At 52.0% G+C, this 24,307-nt stretch overlaps 14 protein-coding genes across 14 annotated transcripts; 7 read left to right on the forward strand and 7 right to left on the reverse strand.

Moving 5' to 3' along the window:
• Window positions 1-22: 22 nt before the first annotated feature.
• Window positions 23-1,524, forward strand: BDW74DRAFT_143241 (putative mitochondrial carrier protein (Ymc1)). The gene is made up of 5 exons (XM_073722842.1): window positions 23-238; window positions 411-422; window positions 470-606; window positions 657-1,285; window positions 1,336-1,524. The coding sequence occupies exons 1-5, from the start codon at window positions 136-138 to the stop codon at window positions 1,364-1,366; spliced, it is 912 nt and encodes a 303-aa protein (XP_073590318.1). The 5' UTR covers window positions 23-135; the 3' UTR covers window positions 1,367-1,524.
• Window positions 1,525-1,534: 10 nt separating this feature from the next.
• BDW74DRAFT_143244 (mitochondrial 37S ribosomal protein uS2m) lies at window positions 1,535-2,763 on the reverse strand. The gene is made up of 3 exons (XM_073722843.1): window positions 2,701-2,763; window positions 2,469-2,636; window positions 1,535-2,413 (listed from the first exon to the last, which is right to left on the reverse strand). The coding sequence occupies exons 1-3, from the start codon at window positions 2,729-2,731 to the stop codon at window positions 1,629-1,631; spliced, it is 984 nt and encodes a 327-aa protein (XP_073590319.1). The 5' UTR covers window positions 2,732-2,763; the 3' UTR covers window positions 1,535-1,628.
• Window positions 2,764-3,864: 1,101 nt separating this feature from the next.
• hel10 (putative high expression lethality protein Hel10) lies at window positions 3,865-4,852 on the reverse strand. Its single transcript, XM_073721604.1, has 3 exons — window positions 4,392-4,852; window positions 4,228-4,325; window positions 3,865-4,143 (listed from the first exon to the last, which is right to left on the reverse strand). Exons 1-3 carry the CDS (start codon window positions 4,770-4,772, stop codon window positions 4,092-4,094), a joined length of 531 nt encoding a protein of 176 aa, XP_073590320.1. The 5' UTR covers window positions 4,773-4,852; the 3' UTR covers window positions 3,865-4,091.
• Window positions 4,853-5,801: 949 nt separating this feature from the next.
• BDW74DRAFT_143251 (cytochrome c oxidase assembly protein COX14) lies at window positions 5,802-7,232 on the reverse strand. Its single transcript, XM_073722844.1, has 2 exons — window positions 6,679-7,232; window positions 5,802-6,576 (listed from the first exon to the last, which is right to left on the reverse strand). The coding sequence occupies exons 1-2, from the start codon at window positions 6,989-6,991 to the stop codon at window positions 6,104-6,106; spliced, it is 786 nt and encodes a 261-aa protein (XP_073590321.1). The 5' UTR covers window positions 6,992-7,232; the 3' UTR covers window positions 5,802-6,103.
• A 62-nt stretch (window positions 7,233-7,294) lies between these two features.
• On the forward strand, window positions 7,295-8,387 carry BDW74DRAFT_10601 (uncharacterized protein). Its single transcript, XM_073721627.1, has 3 exons — window positions 7,295-7,738; window positions 7,835-7,874; window positions 7,923-8,387. The coding sequence occupies exons 1-3, from the start codon at window positions 7,335-7,337 to the stop codon at window positions 8,217-8,219; spliced, it is 741 nt and encodes a 246-aa protein (XP_073590322.1). The 5' UTR covers window positions 7,295-7,334; the 3' UTR covers window positions 8,220-8,387.
• A 34-nt stretch (window positions 8,388-8,421) lies between these two features.
• BDW74DRAFT_10622 (putative hexokinase) lies at window positions 8,422-10,604 on the reverse strand. The gene is made up of 2 exons (XM_073721633.1): window positions 10,526-10,604; window positions 8,422-10,469 (listed from the first exon to the last, which is right to left on the reverse strand). The coding sequence occupies exon 2, from the start codon at window positions 10,262-10,264 to the stop codon at window positions 8,624-8,626; it is 1,641 nt and encodes a 546-aa protein (XP_073590323.1). The 5' UTR covers window positions 10,265-10,469; window positions 10,526-10,604; the 3' UTR covers window positions 8,422-8,623.
• Window positions 10,605-11,217: 613 nt separating this feature from the next.
• BDW74DRAFT_143253 (uncharacterized protein) lies at window positions 11,218-11,983 on the forward strand. Its single transcript, XM_073722845.1, has one exon. The coding sequence runs from the start codon at window positions 11,569-11,571 to the stop codon at window positions 11,812-11,814; it is 246 nt and encodes an 81-aa protein (XP_073590324.1). The 5' UTR covers window positions 11,218-11,568; the 3' UTR covers window positions 11,815-11,983.
• A 300-nt stretch (window positions 11,984-12,283) lies between these two features.
• Window positions 12,284-13,005, forward strand: BDW74DRAFT_143255 (DUF2945 domain-containing protein). The gene is made up of 3 exons (XM_073722846.1): window positions 12,284-12,438; window positions 12,629-12,691; window positions 12,752-13,005. The coding sequence occupies exons 1-3, from the start codon at window positions 12,343-12,345 to the stop codon at window positions 12,827-12,829; spliced, it is 237 nt and encodes a 78-aa protein (XP_073590325.1). The 5' UTR covers window positions 12,284-12,342; the 3' UTR covers window positions 12,830-13,005.
• An 809-nt stretch (window positions 13,006-13,814) lies between these two features.
• BDW74DRAFT_10643 (putative lipase) lies at window positions 13,815-15,656 on the forward strand. The gene has a single exon (XM_073721640.1). It carries the CDS (start codon window positions 13,961-13,963, stop codon window positions 15,326-15,328), a length of 1,368 nt encoding a protein of 455 aa, XP_073590326.1. The 5' UTR covers window positions 13,815-13,960; the 3' UTR covers window positions 15,329-15,656.
• A 966-nt stretch (window positions 15,657-16,622) lies between these two features.
• Window positions 16,623-18,891, forward strand: BDW74DRAFT_10645 (uncharacterized protein). The gene is made up of 3 exons (XM_073721642.1): window positions 16,623-16,936; window positions 16,983-17,147; window positions 17,193-18,891. Exons 1-3 carry the CDS (start codon window positions 16,847-16,849, stop codon window positions 18,834-18,836), a joined length of 1,899 nt encoding a protein of 632 aa, XP_073590327.1. The 5' UTR covers window positions 16,623-16,846; the 3' UTR covers window positions 18,837-18,891.
• On the reverse strand, window positions 18,892-19,994 carry BDW74DRAFT_10635 (uncharacterized protein). The gene has a single exon (XM_073721638.1). The coding sequence runs from the start codon at window positions 19,741-19,743 to the stop codon at window positions 18,946-18,948; it is 798 nt and encodes a 265-aa protein (XP_073590328.1). The 5' UTR covers window positions 19,744-19,994; the 3' UTR covers window positions 18,892-18,945.
• Window positions 19,995-20,173: 179 nt separating this feature from the next.
• Window positions 20,174-21,249, forward strand: ura6 (uridylate kinase ura6). Its single transcript, XM_073722847.1, has one exon. The coding sequence runs from the start codon at window positions 20,525-20,527 to the stop codon at window positions 21,182-21,184; it is 660 nt and encodes a 219-aa protein (XP_073590329.1). The 5' UTR covers window positions 20,174-20,524; the 3' UTR covers window positions 21,185-21,249.
• BDW74DRAFT_143263 (PCI domain protein) lies at window positions 21,250-22,847 on the reverse strand. The gene is made up of 2 exons (XM_073722848.1): window positions 22,563-22,847; window positions 21,250-22,508 (listed from the first exon to the last, which is right to left on the reverse strand). Exons 1-2 carry the CDS (start codon window positions 22,807-22,809, stop codon window positions 21,379-21,381), a joined length of 1,377 nt encoding a protein of 458 aa, XP_073590330.1. The 5' UTR covers window positions 22,810-22,847; the 3' UTR covers window positions 21,250-21,378.
• A 230-nt stretch (window positions 22,848-23,077) lies between these two features.
• On the reverse strand, window positions 23,078-23,772 carry BDW74DRAFT_173062 (uncharacterized protein; the record flags this gene model as incomplete). The annotated part of the gene is made up of 3 exons (XM_073727717.1): window positions 23,078-23,476; window positions 23,533-23,609; window positions 23,658-23,772. 3 exons carry the CDS (start codon window positions 23,770-23,772, stop codon window positions 23,078-23,080), a joined length of 591 nt encoding a protein of 196 aa, XP_073590331.1.
• Between the last annotated feature and the right edge of the window lie 535 nt (window positions 23,773-24,307).

Consider the following 24,307-nt stretch of genomic DNA (forward strand, 5'->3'; position numbering starts at 1 on the left):
CTGATAAGCAGCTCATCTGGTCCAGTTTCTTGCAAAAGCCCTTTCTCTCGTTCGGCCTCTTTAGTTTTTGACTCTGTCCCTGTGGTCAGTACCTTGTCACATCCTCGGTTAATCAGCCACAAGACCAGGGACAGAATGGAGCCTCAAGAGATCTTAGAACACGAAGGCGGGGGTGCCCTGCGTACAATCAAGGATCTATCAGCAGGCGCGGCAGGTGGAATCGCACAGGTTCTTCTTGGTATGTGAATGAAAGGGCTCTTCCGGTTTTTATCTGCTCTTCTTCTGTCGCCCCTGCCTTGATCAACAGCAAATCCCCGCTCAGGGCCATTGAGGTACCCTAGCGCGGGGAATCGATTACCATTGTCACCAGCTCTTGTTTTGTATGAACGCTATCGCTAACATATGGACAGGCCAACCATTTGGTATATAATCCGATTTATCTTTGTCATTACAACCTCTAACTCCTCAGATATCGTCAAGGTCCGACTTCAGACAACAACCCAATACTCGAGCGCGCTCGATTGCGCTTCCCAGATCCTGAAGAATGAGGGCCCCCTCGCTTTCTACAAGGGAACTTTGACACCCCTCATCGGAATTGGCGCATGCGTGAGCCCTCCGCGACCGTTTCCTCTACATCCACACTCACATATACCCAGGTCAGCGTTCAATTCGGAGCCTTCCACGAAGCCCGCCGCCGACTCGAGGAACTCAATAAGAAGAAATACGCCGACAGCACCCTCGGCTACGGCCAGTACTACCTCGCAGGTGGTTTCGCAGGAATCACAAACTCCGTCCTCTCCGGTCCGATCGAGCACGTCCGTATCCGTCTCCAGACCCAGCCCCACGGCGCAGGCCGCCTCTACAGCGGACCCCTCGACTGCATTCGCAAACTCACAAACCAGGGCGGTTTCGCCAAGGGTCTCTACCGCGGTCAAGCCGTCACTTACCTGCGTGAAATCCAAGCCTACGGCGTGTGGTTCCTGGCCTTTGAATATATGATGAACCAGGATGCGAAGCGCAACAATGTCAAGCGTGAGGATATCTCTAGTCTCAAGGTCGCGACATACGGAGGACTAGCGGGTGAGGCTCTCTGGCTGTCTAGCTATCCGCTGGATGTCGTGAAGAGCAAGATGCAATGCGATGGATTTGGCGCGCAACAGCAGTTCAAGAGCATGAGAGACTGCTTCAAGAAGACGTACGCGGTGGAGGGACTTGCAGGTTTCTGGAAGGGTATCGGACCGACCCTTCTCAGAGCTATGCCTGTTTCCGCGGGAACATTCGCTGTGTATGTTCATCTATCCCGACGGGTTGACTGTGATTTGCTGACTTGTATAGTGTCGAACTTACCATGAGGGCTTTGGGTTAGACTTAATCACATATAGAACGGTTTCTTTCCTGTTTAGATATCCCATCGGCTTTTTCAACAATGAGGAAAAATTTAGAAGGAAAAGATCATCCTAGACCTCTCATAATTGTCTTACTTTGCTATCCGCAAATACTGCCCAGTCGGTATCTATATGCTACGAAATATGTATATCTCAAATAAATTCTGTTAATACAATGTCCGTACAGTATCTATACATACAAATTGATTATAAACTCCAAAAATAATAACGGGAAGACACAGGTCAGTTCTCGAAGAACTCCTGTTCTTCAGCCGGCCGAGGTGCATCGCGTTGTTGTTGCTCCATAGACCTCCTAGCCTGCTGAAACCTCCTCTGCTGACCAGTCTCACCAGCCCGTCCCAAAACACCCGCAATGAGAGCAATGGAACGCAGACTGTCATCGTTGGCGGGAATCGGGTACGTGAGTTTTGTGGGGTCTGCATCCGTATCAAGGACTCCAATTGTAGGGACATTGTTCAGCCCGCATTCATGAAGCAAGGGTTCATTCTCTAGCGGGTTGAGACAGATGACCAGATCCGGCTTGAGGATGGCTTGGTCAGCAAGTGTATCCTTGAGGTCCGGTTGTTCCTCGTCGAGCGCGTTCACGACCTTCTGCCGGCATTTGCCAAGGATCTGTTCGCCGTTCGTCAGAGACCCCGGGATCCAACGCTCGAAGATATGGTAGCCGTGCGACAGCTGTGCCGCACGAACGACGATGCGCTTCTGGCCTGGCCGTGTGCCGGCAAAAAGAATAAGACCGCCGCGCGCGGCAACTTCCTCAACGACCTTAGCGGCACGCCGGAGATGAGCGGCTGTGACATCGAGGGAGATGATGTGGATTCCATCACGGATACCGTAGATGTAGCGCGAGTTACGGGGGTTCCAACGGGAGGTGGTGTGGCCGAGGTGGGTTTGGTTGGCAAGGAGGAGTTCGAGAGTGATGTCGGAAGGAGAGGGAGGGTTGCGGATGAGGTTCTCTGGCTTGTAAACGTTCGAGATTGAACTTCCGAGACTCTGGAATTTAGAACCTAGGCGGGTGTTGGTAAGTTTAAAGGTAGGCTCAAGGAGACGAGTCCGACATACGTCGCTGAATTTGCTGCGGGACTTCCCTGTTTCGTGCTTGCCCGACGCGTCCAGAGCCCGGTTCTGATATCGGACGGTAGGCTATTGTCTGAGCCGGCGTTGATGTCTCCGTCGACGAAAATCTTCTGGGGATGAAGGCCTGGCGGTTGAGCGCGAGGAGCTGGCGGCCTGAACGAGCCTGGATTAGCATAGTATTCGAGGCTCCTAGACCATTGAATGCAGAAGCACCTACTTTGCCGCGCACATAACTGCCGTACAATCATCTTGCGGTGTGGTTGAGAAGCGTTTGGTCAGACGGCGTTTCTTGCAGGAGTTCGTTTCTCCCGTCCGAACTTTTGATGCGGGCTTGGCATCTTTCAGGCAAGAATCGATGCCTGACCTAGTGCGACTCCATATATCTCCCCGATTCACTCCGCATGACTCTACCATACAACACATAATTGAATTTGATGTCAAATTGAACGAGTGTATGACTTAGGATGAGTATGTATGGTACTCAAAGCCAAGTCTATGTTAGAGCGCACTGCAGTTCCTTCTCTCTAGTTGGCCCCTGCTTAGCCCTAACTTCCTCCTGATGGTGATTAGAAAGATGTCCAACATGGACTGGATGATACTCGGTGGTGCCTGGATGAGGGTCACTCTTTGTAATATGCTGGTGAGTGCCATAGGCCTGATCATCCTAGTGTGTCCAAGCGGCTATAGCTGGTCTGCCACTACCTTGACGGCGTACTGAACTTCCCTCCACTGATAAAGCGACTCTTTGCGCTCGCCAACGAGTTTATGACCATGGTCGACTTCGAAACCATCAATATCTAAATTGAATAGTCAGTATCATCTTAGGCCAACTCTACTCTGGTTCATTTTACGCCTGGAAACCCCAACATATGTGTCAACGATAGCTGTAATTCTGGGCAGGGCCCATTACTTGCTATTTTTGTTTTCTTGTTGGAAGAACTGTGCATAAACTGCCATATGCGGGAATGCTTTCAATGATCTAAGAATGCATGAACTAAAAGCACGTCGACTGAGCTCGACATCTCTCCCGACCAGACTGTTGTTGAAAGTATGGGTATGAGACAGGTAAGTTGTATTGTGCAGTAGCTGTCTTCCGTGGGCGAAGGCTGTTAGGGCTAGTATATCTGCCCATGAAGATATAAAAAAGACTGCCATTCAGAACTCACGAAAGTGATAAATTATTAGAGGTCCAATCAAAGTAAGCAGTCTCATATTTTGGACACTGTCCAATTGATAGGAGCCCCATGATAAATGCTCGTGATCGACCGTCTATCAGCAGATCGTCCGTGGACCACATGAGCGCCGCGGAGCGATAGTATGTCGCTTGAATTATGGAAAGAGGCTTCTACAATTTACTAGAGAGTAGCGAGTTGAGGGTTGAACGATAGCATTCTTTAGTATCGAACCAACATCGGTATCATAAAAATAATGCATAGCAGTGTATCATGAGCAGGAAAAGAAACCCCATAACCGTCCGTGTCCCGATATTCTAGAAACCCAGGCAACAAGTATGAATGACGAGAAGAAAAGCGAGTAGACGTAATGCACAATCATAAAACTCATAGGACGAGCAAAGAGGAGTCAAGCGGCCGTGACAAGGTTCATCGCTTATTTCTTGAAGAAGCTGCCGAGCTGATCGGTCAACTTTGAGGACGAGTGGCCGGAGTGGTGGGAACCGCCGTATTGAGAGTGCTGGTCCCCGTAATAGCCTTGGTTATGATGATGCTGCTCATCCTTCTTGTGGTCTTTCTTCTTAAGCGCATCCTGAGCAAGACTGCCGACGATAGCTCCGCCTATCGTTCCTAGAAATCCATGGCCCACCTGATGACCGCCGAACGCTCCCTATCGATGTTGTTAGATGGTCCTGATAGGAAAAAGAATATAGTGGGGACTGGGAAAAGAGCTTACAGCTAGACCGCCGGCTACGGCTCCACCAAGACCGCGCTCACCCTCTTGGGCACCGCCGGGAGCTTCCTGTCCATAATGAGATTGTCCGAACTGATTTTGTCCATACTGGTCTTGGGCGTGGTGTTGCTGCTGTTGCTGCTGGCCGCCATAGTATTCGTTGGAAGCGCTGCGCTCATCGTATCCATGCTGTTGCTGCGGCGGATAGCCGCCTTGATAGCCCTGGTCGAAATGCTGCGGCGGATAGCCGCCTTGTCCCTGATCGGAACCGTGCTGTGGGTAGCCGCCGTAACCGCCGTGGCCGCCGTGTTGTTCAAATCCGCCTTGCTGATACCCTCCCTGGTATTGGCCTTGCCCCTGCCCGTAGTTGTAAGGTCCAGACATTGCAAAGATGTATAGAGATTAGGAAGATGTGAGAATAGTTTGGAGTTGAGAGGTTGATGCTGTGTTGTGATGTTCTGACTTGTGATAAGTAAAGTGAAGAGTGATGCAGAGAGATACTCTGAGCCGCGGGGAACTAGGCCTTTTTATACTGTAGTAAGATGTTAGTCCGACTCGTGAATGACCCCGCCAGCGCTGGAAAAGGACAGACCTGAGACGAGGCGCCGAGACCAGATTCCGACCATACAAGGCTCAAATACCGTCATCAAACAAGCGCAGCAGCTCAGCGGTCCCAAATTTGCGGGTGTTGTTCCGTGATTATGCCTAGGCAGCCGTCTTCCTCTTACACTGATGGCGGTGGAGGCATTGGAGGGTCGGCTGGTTGGTGGAGGTGGAGTTACTGCGCCCCTCACTTTGCAGGGCTGAGACCGAGAATCGACGAACGAACATGTCAGCAGGGCTAGCCAGCCAACTGCAGCGCTGGGATCTCCGGCTTGCTTTCTTGATATGGTAATCTCACAGAAGATTCCATCGCTTGCAGGAAGTGAGGAGATTTCGAGGAGGCGACATCTCAGTCTCACGCCATATGATGATTGCATTTTGGTAGGCAGGCCCCAGGCCGAGCATCTGGACTTGTTTGCGTGACGTTACTGGGTCATGTCACGGCTACGTAATAATGCCCCGCCACCCCAGCCACAGTAGCTCAGCCATACTCGTGCCACTTCGATTACTCCGGAGTACGGTCCAAACCCCAGACTCGATTGTAAATAATGTCACAGACTATGGGAATATGCTGCGCCTCTATTAATATCTCCCCGGCTACTCCGTGTAATAATCAAGGGCATCCGAAAAGCTTCGGCACCCCTTCCATTCGGACTCTCGTTGATCTCCGGATGTGGCTTAGATAGACTCCAGCAGCCACTGGGCCAGCTCGGAATTACAACAGGCAACCAGATTACCAAACTCAAGAGTCCGGCGATTTGCCGATTTCCGACAGCCTTACGGCCCTACGGGTCTGACTGCAAGGCATACTTCACTCGAACTAGTAGTTCTAACCAAGATGAGAGACTGTATATGTACATCAACGTAAAACGGACCCAGTATTAAGTACAAGGTTCGAGCTTCAAAGACACCAGAGGACGCCGCAACCCAAGTTGGTAAACTACAACAGAGACGGAAGAGGACACCGGATGCGATGCAATAAGGAAACGGCTAGGCCAGGAGAGGCGAACCCTGTCGAGGCGGGGATCCCGGCGGCAGCTGAGAGTGGGACGCCCGGAGCACAATCTATACTTCGAATCTTCAAATCGTATCATCTTTTTCCGATTCGCAACTCACCGACCGGTGAGCCAGCTCTTCCAGCTTTTCGTTGTCTGCTTGGCAGCAGTCTCTGCGTTCTCAGCAAGGACATCCAGCGGTCCTGGGGCAGCAGCAACTAAGGGAGCATGGTCCAATTTGGACTCAGCAGCCTTGATGGCCTCCAGAACTCCGGGCTTATCCATTTCTTCACTCGCCGCCACGGCTTCTGGTGAGGGAGCCTCCTCGGTCTTCAGACCGCCTAGCAGGTAGGCCTTGGCTTTGTTCCACGGCCGTTGAGCCTTCTCCTCTTCCTTCTTCTGCTGGTAGATTTCACCGATCTTCTCCTTTTTCAGGAGCTCCAGTTGTTCCGATGTTGCGGTTCCGGCGGCAAGTGCCTTCTGGGCATCGCGGAGAGTTTGCAATTCCTTCTCGATCCATAGGGCGCGTTGACGACGGTTGTAGAGTGTAAGGGAGACCATAGAGTAGACAGTGAGCACGCCACAGACGCCTAGAGGCCTATTAGTTTATATTGCTGTTTATCTAATCCGGTAGTACAGCAATTGCGAAGGTGCATGTGCATTTCATAAACCAGACCAAGGAGTAGACGTACCGGACGCGGCGATAAGGGTGTAGACCATGGTCTTATGCGCCTTATTCGCGAACCGTCTTCCGAATTCCACCACCGTGTCCATCCGCGAGGTCGACTGCGCTAACCGGGCCGCCCGTGCCTGTGCTCGCAGTCGCTCGACCTTCTCCTTAGGCGTCTCCGGTCTGTTCCCAAGCCCAGATCCAGCTCCATTGTTCTGCCGCTTGAGCTCGGCCTCTAAGGCTTCAGGGAGCTTGTAAGGGGTGTTGCTGGGCTTTGAGCTGGCGTAGGGCCCTGTGGCCGTGAACCGAGTTGCGTCTGCGGCGGATCGGGACATGGTGTGATGCGTCGGAAGGAGAAGACGGGGAAGGGAGCGGAGAGGGCGGATAGCAGGTAGAAGAAGTATGTATGGCCCAATTAAGTCCGTATGTGGTTGACCATGGAATTAACGTACGGAGACCGCTGTCGGGGCAGGGTTGGTAGCTATGTTGATGGAGGACTTGAACCGGGAAATTTTCAGCCGACGATGGGATGACCGCCGCGTCTTCCACGGTTGGCCGCCAAGACTCCACTCCTCTATCTACTAGACTTCAACTATACCTACATCTACCTAGCACAATATTATGAGATCTTGGATTGACTTCGCTTTGAATAGTCTACTCAGTATCTGCAAGCATATAATGTCGCAAGATAACGCACCCGACCTCAACTCCATCCTGAGGACCCTCTCCGCATTCTCCAATCAAAACCAAGCCATTGAAGCTGATAGCAGCTACGAACCACCACCAGTTCAACCTCTCCCTGTACCCCAAGCACAGCCTCAGTACCCCAGACAACCTACCCCACTACTGTCATCCGAAACCCAGTCTCAAAGCAAAGATCTCTCATCATCAATAACAACATGGCCCGCGGCTCTCAGACAAGTCATGCGCACCGTCGCCCAGAATGAGCAGATCCAGGGCCGCATCCGCTTCCTAATCCAGCGCCAGCACGACCATGAGAGGCAATGGTGGAAGGGGCGTGAAGCACTAGTGGAAAAGCAGAGCGCGCGAAAGGAGAAGAAGAGAGAGTTGGATCAGGTTTTGTATGTCCCATCTTGCTATACTCCTCAAGAGATCCATCTAGAGCCCCAACTGTTGCGGTCTTACTGGCAGCTTTCTAATGTGTTATGGTACTATAGACGTTCCATTGGTGCACCAGTTGAGGAAGAGGATGTTTCAGTAAGTCGTGATATAACTCGCCTGTCGGAACAAAGCTAACAACAACAGACGGCCGAAGAAGACCTCACTGAGGTTCGCAACTACGATGCGAAAGTGTACAGGGCATCGAAGCAGATGGCTGATGCTATGTTGGCTGAGCTGAAAGCCCTGGAGGTGCCGTTCTTCTGCATCAATAAGGGTCTTATTGCAAGCGACGCAAGCAAGCAGAACCATCAGCAAGGAGGGCTTCCTTCTAACCACCCTGGGCCGGGTACGCCAGATAAGCAGGGCCGGTTATCATTGGATGAATTGACGGCTCTTCAACGGCGGATGCTAGAGTTACTACAGGATCTCTGCAAAGAATGAACCCCTCTCTGTTGAACAATGAGATGCGGTAAACACCACGTCAGAGATGGAGGGGTCGGTCAATGGCCCCATAAGAATCAATCGGTACAGCGGGGGACTACCCGGGCAGAATATCACCTAACTCTGAAACATCACAAGAAGCGGTTGGGTTGGTTTCAGTCTCATATGAATTATGATTATGTACACAAAAGGTGCTAACTCTATCTGTCGCCTGAGACCGATGCCCTATTTGAGCCATATATGCGAGCAAACACTATGATAGCCCAGAAACACCACACTCAGATGAAATGCATTTGAAGAAAAAAATAGCATGCTTGATATCGCCGCAACCCCAGCTCATATAAAACACCTTTCAATGCAAAATATTCCTGATCCTCGGAGCATATACAATCTTACAGGACTGTCTATTCTGGCTTTTCGGCCACTGCAACTGCAACCGCGACAGCTGCGCCCAAGATGGCACTGTCGGGAGCAGGTTCCAATCGGATGCATGGACCGTTGTCTGAGATTTGCAACCCCATGGACGAGTTTGTCTCTTGCGTCAGCTGGTTGAGGTAAGCTTGGCAGCGGTCTCTGAAACCGGGGTATTTGTTGATGACGCTGCCGTCACACGCGATAGACAGGCAGTTGGTGTTGCTTTCACTCTCTGTGATTGTCACCTCGCGAGGCTCCTTGAGTGATGGCGATGAGGGAGTATCGGGGTATTCGGATTCATTGCGCAGGCACCACATGCTGTGAATTGCGGTAGCAAGGTATCCCGCTGCCCGCTTAGAAACGGTTCGACACACGCGCAGGAGGAACTGCATGTCGTCTGGTGTTGGAGCGCGAGAGAACGTATGTTCTTTTTGAAGAAGGGTAGCTGATGAAGCAAGGAACGGCGATGAATCGGCTTCGATAAAGGCAACAATGCTGGTGTCGAATGAATAGGCATCTCGCATCGAATGAGGCAACTCTCCTCCAAAGAGCTGTGCAGCTTCTACTGCCTCGATGATGATGAGACGCACGATCTCACCCAGGTAACGTCCCGTGGCCATGTACTCTAATGGTTGGTAGTCGGGTCTCAAGTGTGTGCGGTTGAGAATGTCGTCCCATCGTGTCATGGGTAAAACCCCACCACCGAACATGCTCATTTCACTGTTGATGATGACATGTTTAGCGTAGTCGAACCAGCCAGCTGGTCGTATGCCAAATTTGTTGAGCCCAACAGCATGAACAGGAAAATGTATGGCCACATTCGTGCCGGTACCGAGAATGAGAGACATGCGTGTTGCGGGGTCGACGTAGGCTCGAGAGAGCAATGTCGCGGAGCTGTCGTTGACGATAGCGGCCACTCGGACATTGAGGCTGCGCTTCTGGCAGGACTGAACGATGAGAGCTCCTAGTTCCTGCCCGACAGTTCCCATAGAGCACAGAAAGCCTTTGCCCATATGGATGACCAATCCACTGCTGTTTGAAGTCTGCTCGATTGGGAAAGACCATGACAAGCCCATGGAAAGGGGTGTCTCTTCGCGTCCGTAGTTGGCGTCCACCTCGAGGAGCATCTCTTCGATCTTTTCGGTCATCCAGTCAAAGAAAAGATTTCCTTCTAGCAATTTCACTTGGTTGTCAATTGGTGACGAAGACACCCGGAGGACTTCCATCTGTCCTTGTCCCCGCAGTTCAATCAACGCCACTCTCATTGTTGAACCGCCGACATCAAGAGCGAGAAATGTGCCCTTCTCTAGTCCAGACGGTAGAACATGGTTATAAGAGGGCAACATGTTGATTGAACTGGAAGCTAGACCTGTCCTGAACTGCTCACGGATCTTTTCAGACATCGTAAGCATATTTCGCAGAGTCAAAGGCTTGGAAAAGAGAATGTCGATCTCGTCGGCAAAGGCGTCGAGAGCCCGTCGTCGCCAGAAAGCTGCATGAGTTGACTTTCCTCCTCGGCGCGAGGGATCACGGAATAGCGAAGGGAACAACAGCATCGCCTCCAGAGCGGCGACGATATTCGAGAAGAGCGCCTGCATTCTATGCAGGACCTTGGCTAGAGGACTTGACATGGTTAAGTGTCGGGCAATCTTGCCAATCAGAGGCAAATATAGTCACCAAGGTTGTTTGTATGCAAATAAGATTGGTTGTCAAAAGAAAGTTGATATAAGCTTATCAGTGCATGGGGATGATTCAAAAAGCCATGAGGGCGGGTATCGGAATATTAAGAACACTCAAGATGCAGGACACAACAGCAGAAATAGCGAATCGTTCAGTCTTGAATGCTGGGTTTATAAGTAGGAGTGCAGACCGAGACTCAGGGTAACACTAACACCAGCCAGACTGGAGCAGGGAGGGTCAGCGAGACAGCGAGAAGATACTATCGTGTCCGCCGTCAACAGTCAACAGAGGTTGAAACGGTCTCGCAAGGAGCGGAGTGAAGGTGGTCTCCAAGCGTCAGGCTCCGTCTCGTCTGTAGAGGTGGAAACTGAGCAAGGGCTGAGAGTGCGAGCAAGATCTGATAGTGGCTAGAGTGGGTTTCGGCGTCGTCGTAGCAGGGAGTGTAGTATCTATTAGTATTGGTATTATCACAGACCCAGCCAGTGTCGAGTTGTGCAAATGGACGGCTCCGGAGGCATGGATCAACGATCAACGCGTGGCCATTCTTAACTTGTCAGACTGCAGTATGGATCTATTATGCAGAAGGCGAGGAGAAGAGAAGAAGAAACGCAGGAGGCAGATCCGAGGGCTCAGGAATCCCATCCCTTCATTCTATCAGAGCTGGAGCGATATCGGTCATGTACCGGTATTACGGACAGCACGGAAGAATGGGCATGTGGAGAGTCGAGACTGACACAGTCCGCTGCTACCTTGTCTTCCACTAGTAACTCCAAGGCGCTCAGGGCAACTCTCATTTGGATATTGCTCTGCTAGTAGATCAGGTAATCTTCTTTCATACCGAACATTAACTCTTGACACAGATCAGGGTTATCGGCGTCTAATCGAGTCATGAACGGGCCTTCTGCCCAATCGCTGTCACCACCTGCACTAAATCTTCGCCATCGGTTCCTCTCGAGCGGCGAGCCCTCAAATTAATACGAGTGGGCCGCCATCAGAGTTGCATTGATGAATACGTCCGTGTTTCAGGGTGGCCGGGTTGTCCAGCCAGCCAGGAGCATAATTACCGTCTTGCTCGTGTCTGGTATCTCCATTTCCGCTGCCCGGGTGTCAGCCGAACAGTTTAACTGCTGGGTTAATGAACTTGGCTTTTCTGGATGAGACATGGTTCCTCATCCATCGCACCGTGCTGGCCAGATGTCTTGGATTAATCTGACGAAGCAGACTCTCTTCTCACTTTCAGCGAAAGTGTGGTGTGATGGGCTCCGGCGTCGAGCGAGCCTGGGTGCAACGGTGGCAGTTCGACCGGGGTCTAATCATAGTGGCGGGAACTGTTACACTGGCGGCCGGCCTCTGCCCCAGTGCCCAGACAGATTGCCAACGTTCTCTGTCAACACCATGCTTGCCAGTGGCTTACGCTTATATTGTTGTGCGGAGTACTACCCGCTCTCGCGGTCTCGCTCCTTCATTCCGAACCCCTTGGCGCGCCCTTCAAGCAATATAACCACGCGATCGCTGCCCAGCCTTCGCGAGAGACTCAAGACGGACTGTAGCATCCGGACACGGAACTTGCTTTGCGCCGAGTCGCACACCCTCGCACAGTGTACAAGGGCGTGCTTCTCTTTCTCTGTCTCCTATCACAAGAACTCAGCGTCTTGGGCCGTGGTCCGAAAATTCCAGCCCGGATACTCGTCCATGGCGATGGTCGAGATCTTCCATTTCCTGCAAGTAGTGGTTGCTCACTTCGCTGTCTCTACTTGTAAGCCATGTGGCATTTCTGAGATCTTGACATGGTCCCAATTCTTGCGGATGGGCTCCACACCCCGCACTTTGCAGCAATTGTGCTTTAATTACCTAGCTGACCATGCTCCACGGTGATATGCTGCGTAGTCTCTCCCCTGTAGACAAATGAGATGCTATAAATGAGGTGACGACCCAGTGACATCACACAACCTTCAACTACATTCATCGGGGCTGAATCTCGAGCATTGTAGAAATCAAGCCATCCAGCAATCCACATCTGACGGCAAAAATGCCATCTTCAAAAGTCCAGGACAAGAACGGCAAAGAGATCAAGGAGGGAGACTATGTCTTCACGAGGATCCGCGGCGGTTCGCACCAAGGAGAGGTAGGCCCTAGCTTCATCCACCTTTGACCAAGTCATTCTCTTTATTATCGCACCTTGTTTGCACCATTCAACAAGGCCGCGAGGTCGATAGAAGAGCTAGAGGCTTCGGCTCTAGCCGACAACTTCCTCCGCATTCCTGAACTCCATACTGCCGTATAGCATGACGTGGAGTGACTGACACCAGCAACAGGTCGAGAAGATAGTCTCCGACCAGGCTGGAGCCGAACAAGAAGATGTCAAGAACCCTCCTAAGGTATGGTCCTGATTCTGCCAGTGGGTTCAGAACTTCCTTCGCTGAGTACGTTTCTGGTAGGTTATCTACAGCGACCAGCATGGCCATCGAGTCGCGCATAATCCGGGAACGCTCGAAAAGACTCAGCCGGAGGAGTGAGCGCTTGACCGTGGCCGGTAATGAAGTTTCTGTATCTATATCTAGTAGTAGTTGCTCTATGATGCTTTGAATCTTATGTGGGAGTGTACATAGCGCACTTGGCGTCAAAGTGCTTGTTAACGAACCATGACCGAGAATGTAGTGTCTAGGTCCATAAACCTACGCAGTAGTATGTGTGGATGGCTATCTAAGTAGTAAGTTTGTAGGATGAGTCAAAGATACACCCTCTAGCCTGCATATAAGAGGCATCCACCTGTCCGAGTACCATATCCATCAGTGTATCAAGTATATAAAAGACTATGATCGTAGCCGCTGCGCAGTGACTACCAAACCAGGTTGATATTCATCATATCTTTCAAAGGCCAGAGAGTGTACTATGAATATATCTGAAACAACTTTAATCGTGGTGAAGTATACACTTTGAGACTTCGAGTACACAATCGCCTCTATCACGATGTATAGTTAAAAGTAACCGTTCAAATCCAACACCGAATGACTCGAGAGCCTGATTCATGCCGTTGATCCTAAATTAATAGAGACGTGCTATCATATAAAATAAATGATTCTATCTTGGTGATCGCGGGCTCACGGAATCACTTTGTAGGCGCCTACCAGTATGGCACAGACACAGGCTACAGCCCGTCTGGATGCCGATCCTGGTTCGAATATGGCGGGGTGCTGGGCCTCCAACTAGTCCAAGTCTCCAGAAAAGCAAAAACGCGCGGCAAAGCAGCCGGCTGATAAAGCAGTGAAAGCACTGACTGGTTCAGTCTGGACCATGGTTCACAGAGGCACTTCCAAGCTTGAAAAGGGGATATGACCCTGAAGATCCTCCCCATCAACGTATCAGGCACAACCCCAAAGGCGCAAACACCATGGACTCGTCAATGATATTCAAATCCTCATGAGAAATATTTGTATCTATCCAATAATTTTCAACAATTGGCATTCAAAAAAATAGCTTGTACACCACCAAATCTTTTGTTCGTCCACGAAATGTGGATCTTCCCAGTGCCCTATAGATGTCGAAAACCTGTTTCCGCCGGCCTAGACGACCCAGCGCTTTAAATGTAGGCCGCTGCCCTGCTCTGCGAGCAGATCTCAATCTCTCAGCTGTCTCTCAGACTCAAGATGAGGGTTCCTGCACTTGTTGGCGCGGTGTTGGCGCATGCCATATTCGGCTCGGCGAGCCCGGTGGCTTCAGCTGCAGTTCAGCGCGACAACCAGAAGCATGACCTAGCGTCAATCTTTTCTCTGGGTGCCGATGACCCTTCCGTCGAGGACAACGGGTTATTATCGGATGCCGTTGGTGCCATCGTAGATGGAGTCACAGGGGGTAAACACCGGAGCGACGACCAAACCGTGGAGGAGGCATGGGAGACAATTCAGGTTGCAGTCGATGGGAAGACCAACTTGCTCGAAATCGTGGCCAGCCTCGCGCTGGCACTTCCAGGCGACATCTTGAACCTCCTGAACGGATACCTCGATTTCGAGCTGAACTCCATCGACAATAAGAACGCCCCTCTGACAGAAACGAGCATTTACCCATCCAAGGCCAAAGGGGATGCGCCTTACTCCGTCAGTGAAGAGGACCTCAGGGCAGCGATATATATCCCAGATACGTTCCAATACGGCAAGAACGGAAAGAAGCCGGTTATCCTCGTGCCGGGAACTGCAGTTCCAGGAGGCCTGACCTGGTATTACAGCTTTGGCAAGCTGGCAGACGCCGTGCCCGAAGCGGATGTGGTCTGGCTCAACATACCGGGGGCTTCTCTGGCAGATGTCCAGGTTAACGCCGAGTACGTTGCGTATGCGATCAACTACATTTCTGCAGTCTCCGACTCCAACGTTGCTGTCCTCTCGTGGTCCCAGGGCGGCCTCAATATCCAATGGTCGTTCAAGTACTGGCCATCAACTCGAGACGTGGTTGACGATTTCATCGCCATCAGCCCCGATTTCCGCGGCACAGTGATTGCGGATGCGGCGTGTCCGCTACTTTCTGGCATTTATTGCACGCCCTCGCTGTTCCAGCAGAGGTACGAGACGACATTCATCGAGGTTTTGAGAGCAGACGGCGGAGACTCGGCATATGTCCCCACGACGACTCTTTACTCCTCCTTCGACGAAATTGTGCAGCCACAAAGTGGCGCCAACGCCTCTGCGATACTCAACGATGCCCGAGGAGTCGGTGTAACCAACAACCACGCGCAGACGGTCTGTGCTGGACAGCCTGGCGGCGGTGCTTACCTGCATGAAGGAATGCTGTATAACCCCCTATCATGGGCCCTGGCCGCGGATGCTCTCCGCCACGATGGGCCTGGAGATGTTTCCCGGATTGACACTGAGAAGGTGTGTGCGGATATAATCGCACCGCAGCTGGGCGTGGATGATTTGCTGGGATCAGAGGGTCTTCTGCTGGTCGCCGTCGCAGAGCAAATGTTGTTCGACCAGAAACCTTTTGAAGAGGCTCCGATCGCAAGCTACGCTCTTGATCAGTGATGGGAAGAATTAGTTCTTCCCTGTGATGGTTCGGTGTGGACATGATATCTGTGTACATAGTCAGTGAGGTAAATAATATTAATAGTCAGAGAAGCAGCAAGGGCCTGCTCCCATAGAACTCTGCGTATGATAACTTATAAGGGAATCCCTGGTGCTTAGTAGTCTTGAGCTTGATTGAGATACGCTCAGAGAGTGGATCGCTTCGTCATGTAGGGCTGTGATGTCGCAATCTTAAGATCTTCGCTTCAAGACTTTTTAAATGTCACCTCATCTGTTCAAGATTCGCGTTTCAACCTCCAGAATCACAGGAGCCAAAGAGCTGTCGTTGAGAGGCTATCACGTGGCTGCGTCTGCGTCCTCAAGACCGCCCTGCAAGGCGTCGTCACTTGTTACAGAACCTGAAACAGCTGGATGTTTGATTATCTGATGATCTGTGAGCATGCTTCTTAGAAGAAACAATGCAAGCCGACCATGGCCGACCCCTCAGCCGACCAAGCTGCACTCAGTCATATTGAAGAGCAGAAAATGATCCAGGCTTCAACAGTTCGTGCAACCGGTTATCCCTCTCTACTCGAAACTCTCGAGTCTCGACGCTCGTGGGTGCCTGAGCCGAGAATCAAGCAACAAACGGTGAGCTGATCGCCACAATAATTCCGATGGAAGCAACCCCTGATCCCGGGATCCGTAGGGCCTGGGCTGACTGCAAGGCTGTCATTATTTGCCGGTCAGAGAACATGCCCGGACGGCACGGTTCGCTTCGTATAATGTGGACACTTCTACGAGGCCTTCCAGATCACAGCGTGACAGCCCTGCCTTCGCCCTCGAAGTCCGAGAGTTATGTTCCAGATTCAAGCACACTGGGCCATGGCCCATCTAACTCCGAGTCCGAAGTCGCAAACGAGTCTCAGTGGTGGAGATCGCGCACACTACTACGTATGCTCCGGACAATTCGGCTTTCTGTCGACTTCGCATCGCTATTCTCTTCTCTGAGATGTCAATTGAATCGGAATGGGAAGAACTATGGTCGCTTGGCTCCCCGACAGGTTGAAATGGTGATGTTATACATCTAAGAAGCAACGGTCACTACAAACTCGGATACGATTCTCGATGCAATTCTCGTTCAGGTTGTCAAAACTGGCCTTGTCAGCTCCACCCAGGATGATGCCAAGACTGTTCGCCCCATCCGATCGTCAGCTTCCATATCAGCGCTTGCGTTGTCACTGGCCATTTTTTTATGCGGAGATTGGTGCTGCGACTCTGCGAGCGCGGAGGCTTACTCCGTAGTCGTTTCTCCTTTCCTGGCTTCTTCGCTCTTGCAACCCCTTCTTCTTCAAACTCCTTCTTTTTTTGAAGAACTCAGCAGGAACGCTGGGTCTTCGTTTTCTTCCCTCCGTCTATCCCTCGGTCTGGAGGCCGTGCTGCTTGACGACCGTCTTTATGACCTATTTGTTGACGGTATAATTCTGTGTCTATATTTCAACCTCCTTTGGAAGATTCCTTCCTAGCCACTCATTCGATATGCTTTTCTCATCAATATTATTGTCTCTGGCTTTCGGCCATGTCCTAGCGGACGCGGGAGACGATGATGACTTGATGTCTTTCGTCACGGTATGAATAGTGATTTTTATAGTAGTTCGCCTGCTAACTTCTCCAGCTTCCCAAAGTACGAGCACTAAAGTTCGACATTTCCTACTATGACCGGGAGGCTGTAGCCCCGGGGTATTGGTTTGTTGCACCATACGGGATCATTGAACCTGAAATCCCTACCAAGCAATGGATACCATACCAAGTAGGACCATATATATATGATGGAGATGGAGTAAGCACCACAAATCCAAGCCCTAACTTTCAACTGACGTTGTAGGTATTAATCTGGGCTGGATCCCCCCAATTTGATAATCGGAATGCTTTCGATTTCAAAGCGGCCAATAATATTGACGGTGAATCTCACCTCTCGTTTATCCTTCAGCATCAATATCAAGATGACGGTACGGATAAGGGTTACGGTTACATTTTAGATCAGCACTACGAACAGGAGTATAAGGTCGGCGTTGTCAACGATCTGAGTGCCTTCAATATGCACGAGTTCAATGTCCTTGACGGAGGAAAGACTGCTCTTGCGTGCCTCTACAAGTCCGAATATACGGACCTGTCCGCGCTTGGTCGACCACAAGATTCCAGCTGGATCATTGCTGGAGGCCTGCTTGAACTTGATACCGAGACAGGCGAAGTCTTGTTTGAATGGAGCTCTTTCGGCAACGTCCTTGTTGACGAGTCGGTGAAAGTTCACCCGAATTCGTACCCTGCTGACCGGCCGGGTTGGGATTACATCCACGTCAACTCAGCCGACAAGAACTCGGTGGGCGATTACCTCCTCTCAGCACGGTTTGCCAACACGATCTACTACATCTCCAAGGAGGGTAACATTGTCTGGCGGCTGGGCGGTAAACTCAACGATTTCGATATGGACTTCACCTTCTCCAAGCAACATCATGCTCGCTTCGTCGAGTCCAACGGAACACACCATGTGATTTCTTTCATGAACAACGCCTCGGACGAATTGGAGGCCGAGGAGGATGTCTCTTCCGCACTCTACGTGCAACTTGACACTACTGTCTCTCCAATGACCGCGAGGGTAGTCAAGCGCATAACCCGACCTGATGGCGGCCTAACTCGGCTGCGTGGTAATGTACAGACTCTGTCCAACGGCAACACCTTTGTTGGCTGGAGTGAACGCGGCTACCAGAGCGAGCACGATCCAGACGGCAAGCTCCTGATGGAGGCTAAGTTCGTCTCAACGCGCCTCTCCTCATACCGGTCATACAAGTTCCCCTTTACCGGACGACCTAAGACGCCGCCGGACATGGTCGCATCTGTATACGGTACGGACCCAACGGATATGACTACTATCATTCATGTCAGCTGGAATGGCGCGACGGACATTGCTTCATGGCGTTTCTATGCGCGGTCTTCGGAGGATGGTCTTTCGGTGCCTGTTGGCAACACAACCAAGACGGACTTCGAGACGATGTACATTGCCAATGGATACTTGGACTGGGTGTCAGCAGAAGCATTGGACAAGGACGGCAACGTCTTGGGTAAGTCTGAGGACCAGAGGACACAGACACCCAACAACTGGCGACTCGCTGGATTCCAGGGCGGGGAGCAGCCGACCCCGGATGACCCGTCAGTTCTGCACTCGACAAAAGAGGAAGAGCCGGACGTGGGGGAGGAAAAGGAAGCAGGAAGTATGGCAGACATGGATATGGACATGGGTGCGGATACAGAAACAGAGTCCCACGTTGACCCCGAAGAGGCAGCCAAGGCGGCAGTCGAGGCATACCAGATGATTCGCGGCGTTGGTGGACTTTTGATATTCATTCTAGTCACTTGCTCCCTGGCTGGTGTTTTGGCCAGTGTATACTACTGCCTTCGACGACGTCGAACACGGTCGTATCACGAAATCCCGCTAGACGAGGCAGAACGGCAGCCGATGACATCGCATTAAAAAGCTCGGCTGATTTCATTTTCTGTATTATGCATTACGTACATACCCTTTTCCTAATTATAGACCGATTTGACCTTGCTATTTCGTCCATAATTATCATGATCAGCCCTTAATCGAAAACCAACCTCAGCACTTTACCAGCCCTAACCGGCCCGGCCAACTCCCTCGCAATACTTTCATCCTCGCGAATCTGCATGGCGATCGGATTGGTCATCTCGGCCTCTAGCTGTCTTGCCACATGCTCCAGCTTCACGTCCGCAAACCGAGGGCTTCTCAGCTGTATCTTGACGAACTGCAGCCCCTTTTGCTTTCCTTTCCCTTCCCTTCTCCCCAAAGCGAGAAGCGGCAAAGACCACGGCTCCCCGACCTCCAGGCTCGCTGACGGGCAGATCACCCACATGTCCACATGGAGGACACTCAAAGCATCGAAGGTCAGAGATATCTTCGCGCACAGCGAATACCAGTTCTTGTCGCTCCGCAGCTTTATTTCGCGGTGCGCTAGCGAGCTCGGCTCGTTATACATCGTATGATGCAGCTCAATGTGTTTGATGGCTGCCTGCGCGCACTTGGGCGTTCTGCTGAGGAACTTGTAGACGCATTTGGTGTTTGCGAAGGCGAACTGGGTGCATTCGTAGAGCATGCAGAGTGTGTCGTTGTAGAATAGCTTCGAGACAAAGGGGACGCACAGCTGGGTCTGGGTCTCGCTTTTCTTGTTGTACTGCAGCATTGTTGGGGTCTGGGTGCGCAGGCTTCGCGGTGGGAGGAGCTTGTGCGTGAGACGTCTGTGGCCGGTGTTCTCGTCCATGGACCGGCTGATCTCGACTCGCTGGACGTCGAAGAGGTGGCTGTAGATTCTGTTGCGGATCTCGCCTGGAAGCCTGTCCAGTTTGGCTTCGGCGTTCTTCATGTTGGACACCTGATTAAATGTGGTTCTGCTGACACTCTGTTGACGCTGGTCCGATAGGTCGACACTGGTCGGATCTCTTGACACCGGTAGGGTCTATTGACATTGGTGGAATAGGGTTTGTTGATGCTGGTCGAATGCTCGAGTGGACGGGGTACAAAGAAGTGAAGGACAGTTTTGTGTAGTACTGAACCTATGGATAGGATCAGATGGAAGTTTGTCTCGGCTCCAGTTGAGTTTTAGCTTATGAAGAGCGCTACTGAGAGAGTAGATGTGTTGTGCTGTTTGATACCCTCAGTTTCACCTCTATAGATCTGTACTGTAACACAATTACATACCCAGCGCGATGCAGCCAATTATTACGTAACAGGTACCTATACCTCGTAACCTAGACCGCAGCCAGCCGACTTCATCAAACAATCCTCTGTGCCACTGCCACGCAAGATCATGTCGATCCCCCCTAATAATTCCAGTGCTTCACCTCGTCCTCCTGCACCACCCCAAGCCCCTCCAACCTCCCAATACGCAAAAAAGAACTTCAAAGTCCTCCCCTTCCTCGCCATCTTCGCCATCGGCTCAGTAGCATACGGAGCCCTCGCGAAATCCCGCGCCGCCGAAAAGCAAGCTTACTTGCAGAAGACCGCCGCCGCCGCTCAACGGTCCTAAAACGAGACTCAACCCCGCCACGGCCGTACTACCTACTCTACAACTCAGTCCCAACAAACCCTCCCGATTGAATCTTGACGCTTGAAAATCGTTATCACACAAGAGCGAAAAAAAGAAAATGTCCACCGACAAAAAGACCCCCCGCTTCTCCCCCGCCGAAACAACAGTCGTCTTCCTCCTCGGCGGCCCCGGTTCAGGAAAGGGCACGCAGTCCTCCAACCTCGTCCGCGACTATGGCTTCGTCCACCTCTCTGCCGGCGACCTCCTCCGCGCGGAGCAAATCCGTCCCGAGTCCGAATACGGCTCGCTGATCAAGAACTACATCACGGAGGGCAAGATCGTGCCGATGGAGATTACCGTCGCCCTGCTCTCGAACGCAATGGCTGCAGAGCTCGCGAGCAACAAGGAGAAATACGCTGCCGCTGGTGCGAAGAAGCCGCGGTTCTTGATTGACGGGTTCCCGCGCAAGCTTGACCAGGCAGTGTTCTTTGAGGAGACGGTTTGCCCGAGTGAGTTTACGCTTTTCTTGGATTGTCCGGAGGAGGTTATGGAGAAGAGGCTTTTGAAGAGGGGCGAGACGAGTGGGAGGGATGATGACAATGCGGAGTCGATCCGCAAGCGGTTTAGGACGTTCGTGGAGACGAGTATGCCTGTTGTTACGGAGTTCGAGAAGCAGGACAAGGTCATTAGTGTTACGGCGACGGGAACGGTCGAGGAGGTCTATAAGCGGATTCAGGCTGGGTTCGAGAAGCGTGGGCTGAAACCTTCTTCTGCTTAGTTTCCTACATCGGGGTGTAAATTCGGTCATTTGTTGATACGCTGTTAAATAACAGGATATAAATATTAGTAGATTTGAATATGCACTGTGCGAGCAGCTGAATTTTGAATCCGGTGTGTTTTCAGTAACTCTAGAAGAACCAATGAACTTGAATAGTCATTACATTTTATCTCATCAGTTTTTGTTTGTGGCGTCTACTCCGCCGCAGCTACCTCTTGAGGAGCACGTCGACGCTCAGACTGTCCCTTGTTGCTCTTCTCACCCTTCTCAGCCTCTGCAGCAGCCGCCGCTTGGGCAGCAGCTTCCCGTACAAATCGCTCCCGCTCGCTGCGAATGACGCCAAGGACGTTCTCGAGGCTTCGTCGCCAGACCATAAGACGACCCTGGACTTCGGCCCATTGCTTCTCACCGAACACACGGTAGGTGGCGCGGTGGACGAGGAACTCAGAGCGCAGTTGAGAGAGCTTGCCCTCAACGAGACCGGCACGGATGGTATCGATAACCCACTTCTCAACTTCCTCTTGCGGCACACGGAGGGACGACGCGATCGTCTCGTATGAAAGGGAGCGCGCAGATGGACCGGTTGTGGTTGTGGCCGCGGCGGCGAGAGAAGCCAGAGTGAGCAGACGGATCTTGGTCTGCAGAGCTTCGGCGTGGGGGGTCAGGGCGTTGTCGGGAAGGATGTTAGCGACAGGGGTGGTGGAGATGAAGTCCTCGTAGGCATCGAGAGTGTCAGCAGTGAAAATCTCGAGCAGCTCGAAGAGAGGGGCGTCGCTGGAGCGCAGGGCCTGGACGGCATCGGCGGCGGTCAACGGGGTGAAGTCGAAGACGGCGGGGTGGGTGAGAGCCGAGGTCAGAGCGCGCACGGCCAGGTCGCGGGCAGCGGGAGACGAGGCCTCAGCGGGGGGGATGGTCTGGAGAGCCTCGACAACGTGAGTCTGAGCCCAGTCGAGGTCGCCGGCGGCCTGGGCGGCGTCGGCGATAGCCAGGTGCAGACGGCGGGCCTCCTCATCGTCAAGTTCCCAGACGGAGCGCCAGTTGGGCAACTGCGCGGTCAGCTGGGGCTTCAAAGCATCGAACGCAGCCGAGGAGCCGGACTGGCGAATAACGGCGATAACGGCCAGGAGGACGTGGAATCGGCTGGAGTCGGAGGGGGCGAGTGTGTTGAAGATGGTGGACAGGATGGCGATGGACAGAGAGGCGCCGAACTGAGGTGAGGAGGAGATGGGTTTGGCGAGGTATGAGCAAATGCGGGAGAGGAACATGTCAGGGTCGGAGGCCTGCTGGACGAGGTGGATCAGGAGGTTGTAGGCGGGTGTGATTTCTGGTTCACATCAGTATGTTTTTCAAGTTCCGCAAGAACTGTTGTGATGCGCACCCTTCTCCGGTGCCGTGCTGAGCACAGTGGCGGCCGAGACCAACTTCTTCAGCACCTCATCCCGCTTGCTCTGGTCGATCTGGGTATCATTCTGTTCCTGCTCGCGGAGGGGCTGCAGCAGCGGGGCGAGCTCGGTCTGGATGGTGGTGTCGTCGGGCTTGGTAAGGGCATCAAGGTAGGCAGCAAACTCCTCGGCGAGTTCGGAGAAAGAGCCCTCGATCAGGAGGGTAGTTGAAGGGGCGGGCATGGCGAGTGATAGGGGTGTAGGGAGAGGAGGAAGGCAGAGGTGAAGTCTGGGTTCAGTTGAGATGATTTGATTTTGGCGGTGGAGAAATTTCTGTGGGATCAGTTCTTGGCACCGCCATGGAAGCAAGGCGAGATCTACATATGCCTATACCACTCTTTGTTCTACAATGATCCGGAAATTATGATGGAAATATTATATTATACTCATTATCATCATCATGTCCAATCGCCGTGCGTCCCCTTCATCTCACAACTCAACTAGAATTACTCTACAGCAGCGCAAAAGCAGCAACCAGCACGGTCGCGAACCCAGTCAATCCATAGTTCTGCATCAGGCGCATCGCCCCATCGGTCTCGGTAGGGCTGTCGCTCGAGTCCGTGGGCGTAGCCTCAGTGTTGCTGTCAGAGTCGCCGGTCGCAGTGCTCGTCTCAGAAGTCACAGTGGTCGAGGTAGTGGTAGTGGTCGAAGTGGTCGTAGAAGCAGAAGCATTGAGGCTTCCGCAGCTGTTCAGACCTTGCTTGCACTCATCATCGCCATCCTGGGTAGTGGATTGCTGAATGCACTGCGCGTACTCTTCCTGGCAGACATAGAAGGGAATAGTGCCTTCGTAGAGGCCTACATTGGCGTCGGTGCCGTTGGAGCAAGTGCAGGTGAAGTCAAGAGTGTCCTATGGCGTACCAGATTAGCGAGTGGAAAATTTTACCGAAATCTCAGATCGCGTACAGTATCGCAGCGGTTCGCACTGGCAACACCACCGCAGATTTTAGGGCAGTTGTTGCGCTCCGCAAGACACCAGTTGGCTGCGCATGTTAGCAGGATTCGTGTGAAAGCAGACCAGAGTCAGATACCTCTGGTAGTCGAGTCGACCTGGTTCAGATCGAAGCCGGCGGGGAGGGTCCAGTTGGAGCTGGACTGAGCAACGATGGGGGCGACGAGCGCGAGGAAGATCGGAGCGTAGATCATCTTGAGCGGCCAACAGACTGCTGTCGTAATCCGTAAGAGATGCGTGAATTATGATTATAATTTCTGCCTGCAGAAAGAATTGGAACTGGGACTAGGTATTTGTACGACCAGGGACCAGAGGAGAAACATGAATGAGCTGGACCAAGGGGCAACCGGTCGAATAAATAGCCTGGAATTTGGTGAGCGCATCCAAGGAAGGACCGGATTCCGGTAAGTGTAAACAAGCTAGCCAGCATTAACTCTACATTAAGCTACTTAATCTCCCAATTATGCAGCCAGACTAGCAGCAATTGCCAGTAGCAGGCTAGTAGCACTACGGAGTAAGTTAGACTTAGCACAGAGTCAATTTCCAAAGATAAGAAAATGGTTCTTCACAGAAAGTCCTTGCCGGGGTCTCCTCTCTCTCCACCCATCCGCTGCCCCAGTGCCTCAGGTCCTCGTAGTCAAACACTTAAAAGTCCTCGATATCTCCAGAAGATTAAAGAACCTGATAGATAACAGAAAAAAAAGGTACAAAGAAAAAAAAAAATCAGAA

This window comes from Aspergillus multicolor, assembly GCF_047715735.1.
Source record: "Aspergillus multicolor strain CBS 133.54 unplaced genomic scaffold BDW74scaffold_1, whole genome shotgun sequence".
Classification (NCBI taxonomy): Eukaryota; Fungi; Ascomycota; class Eurotiomycetes; order Eurotiales; family Aspergillaceae; genus Aspergillus; species Aspergillus multicolor.

Excerpts from the sequence above, each read along its gene's own strand:
- BDW74DRAFT_143241 (XM_073722842.1), top strand. The coding sequence starts at position 136 with ATGGAGCCTCAAGAGATCTTAGAACACGAAGGCGGGGGTGCCCTGCGT. Across the intron at positions 607-656 it reads TCATCGGAATTGGCGCATGC|GTCAGCGTTCAATTCGGAGC; the intron begins GTGAGCCCTCCG and ends ACATATACCCAG. Across the intron at positions 1,286-1,335 it reads TCCGCGGGAACATTCGCTGT|TGTCGAACTTACCATGAGGG; the intron begins GTATGTTCATCT and ends TGACTTGTATAG.
- BDW74DRAFT_143244 (XM_073722843.1), bottom strand. The coding sequence starts at position 2,731 with ATGATTGTACGGCAGTTATGTGCGCGGCAAA. Across the intron at positions 2,637-2,700 it reads GCAGTTATGTGCGCGGCAAA|GCCGCCAGCTCCTCGCGCTC; the intron begins GTAGGTGCTTCT and ends AGGCTCGTTCAG. Across the intron at positions 2,414-2,468 it reads CCCGCAGCAAATTCAGCGAC|GTTCTAAATTCCAGAGTCTC; the intron begins GTATGTCGGACT and ends ACACCCGCCTAG.
- hel10 (XM_073721604.1), bottom strand. The coding sequence starts at position 4,772 with ATGTCTGGACCTTACAACTACGGGCAGGGGCAAGGCCAATACCAGGGA. Across the intron at positions 4,326-4,391 it reads CCGTAGCCGGCGGTCTAGCT|GGAGCGTTCGGCGGTCATCA; the intron begins GTAAGCTCTTTT and ends CAACATCGATAG. Across the intron at positions 4,144-4,227 it reads GATGCGCTTAAGAAGAAAGA|CCACTCGTCCTCAAAGTTGA; the intron begins CCACAAGAAGGA and ends CCACCACTCCGG.
- BDW74DRAFT_143251 (XM_073722844.1), bottom strand. The coding sequence starts at position 6,991 with ATGTCCCGATCCGCCGCAGACGCAACTCGGTTCACGGCCACAGGGCCC. Across the intron at positions 6,577-6,678 it reads CACCCTTATCGCCGCGTCCG|GCGTCTGTGGCGTGCTCACT; the intron begins GTACGTCTACTC and ends ATAGGCCTCTAG.
- BDW74DRAFT_10601 (XM_073721627.1), top strand. The coding sequence starts at position 7,335 with ATGTCGCAAGATAACGCACCCGACCTCAACTCCATCCTGAGGACCCTC. Across the intron at positions 7,739-7,834 it reads AGAGAGTTGGATCAGGTTTT|ACGTTCCATTGGTGCACCAG; the intron begins GTATGTCCCATC and ends ATGGTACTATAG. Across the intron at positions 7,875-7,922 it reads TTGAGGAAGAGGATGTTTCA|ACGGCCGAAGAAGACCTCAC; the intron begins GTAAGTCGTGAT and ends TAACAACAACAG.
- BDW74DRAFT_10622 (XM_073721633.1), bottom strand. The coding sequence starts at position 10,264 with ATGTCAAGTCCTCTAGCCAAGGTCCTGCATAGAATGCAGGCGCTCTTC.
- BDW74DRAFT_143253 (XM_073722845.1), top strand. The coding sequence starts at position 11,569 with ATGGGCTCCGGCGTCGAGCGAGCCTGGGTGCAACGGTGGCAGTTCGAC.
- BDW74DRAFT_143255 (XM_073722846.1), top strand. The coding sequence starts at position 12,343 with ATGCCATCTTCAAAAGTCCAGGACAAGAACGGCAAAGAGATCAAGGAG. Across the intron at positions 12,439-12,628 it reads GCGGTTCGCACCAAGGAGAG|GTCGAGAAGATAGTCTCCGA; the intron begins GTAGGCCCTAGC and ends CACCAGCAACAG. Across the intron at positions 12,692-12,751 it reads ATGTCAAGAACCCTCCTAAG|GTTATCTACAGCGACCAGCA; the intron begins GTATGGTCCTGA and ends CGTTTCTGGTAG.
- BDW74DRAFT_10643 (XM_073721640.1), top strand. The coding sequence starts at position 13,961 with ATGAGGGTTCCTGCACTTGTTGGCGCGGTGTTGGCGCATGCCATATTC.
- BDW74DRAFT_10645 (XM_073721642.1), top strand. The coding sequence starts at position 16,847 with ATGCTTTTCTCATCAATATTATTGTCTCTGGCTTTCGGCCATGTCCTA. Across the intron at positions 16,937-16,982 it reads ACTTGATGTCTTTCGTCACG|CTTCCCAAAGTACGAGCACT; the intron begins GTATGAATAGTG and ends TAACTTCTCCAG. Across the intron at positions 17,148-17,192 it reads ATATATATGATGGAGATGGA|GTATTAATCTGGGCTGGATC; the intron begins GTAAGCACCACA and ends CTGACGTTGTAG.
- BDW74DRAFT_10635 (XM_073721638.1), bottom strand. The coding sequence starts at position 19,743 with ATGAAGAACGCCGAAGCCAAACTGGACAGGCTTCCAGGCGAGATCCGC.
- ura6 (XM_073722847.1), top strand. The coding sequence starts at position 20,525 with ATGTCCACCGACAAAAAGACCCCCCGCTTCTCCCCCGCCGAAACAACA.
- BDW74DRAFT_143263 (XM_073722848.1), bottom strand. The coding sequence starts at position 22,809 with ATGCCCGCCCCTTCAACTACCCTCCTGATCGAGGGCTCTTTCTCCGAA. Across the intron at positions 22,509-22,562 it reads CAGCACGGCACCGGAGAAGG|AAATCACACCCGCCTACAAC; the intron begins GTGCGCATCACA and ends GATGTGAACCAG.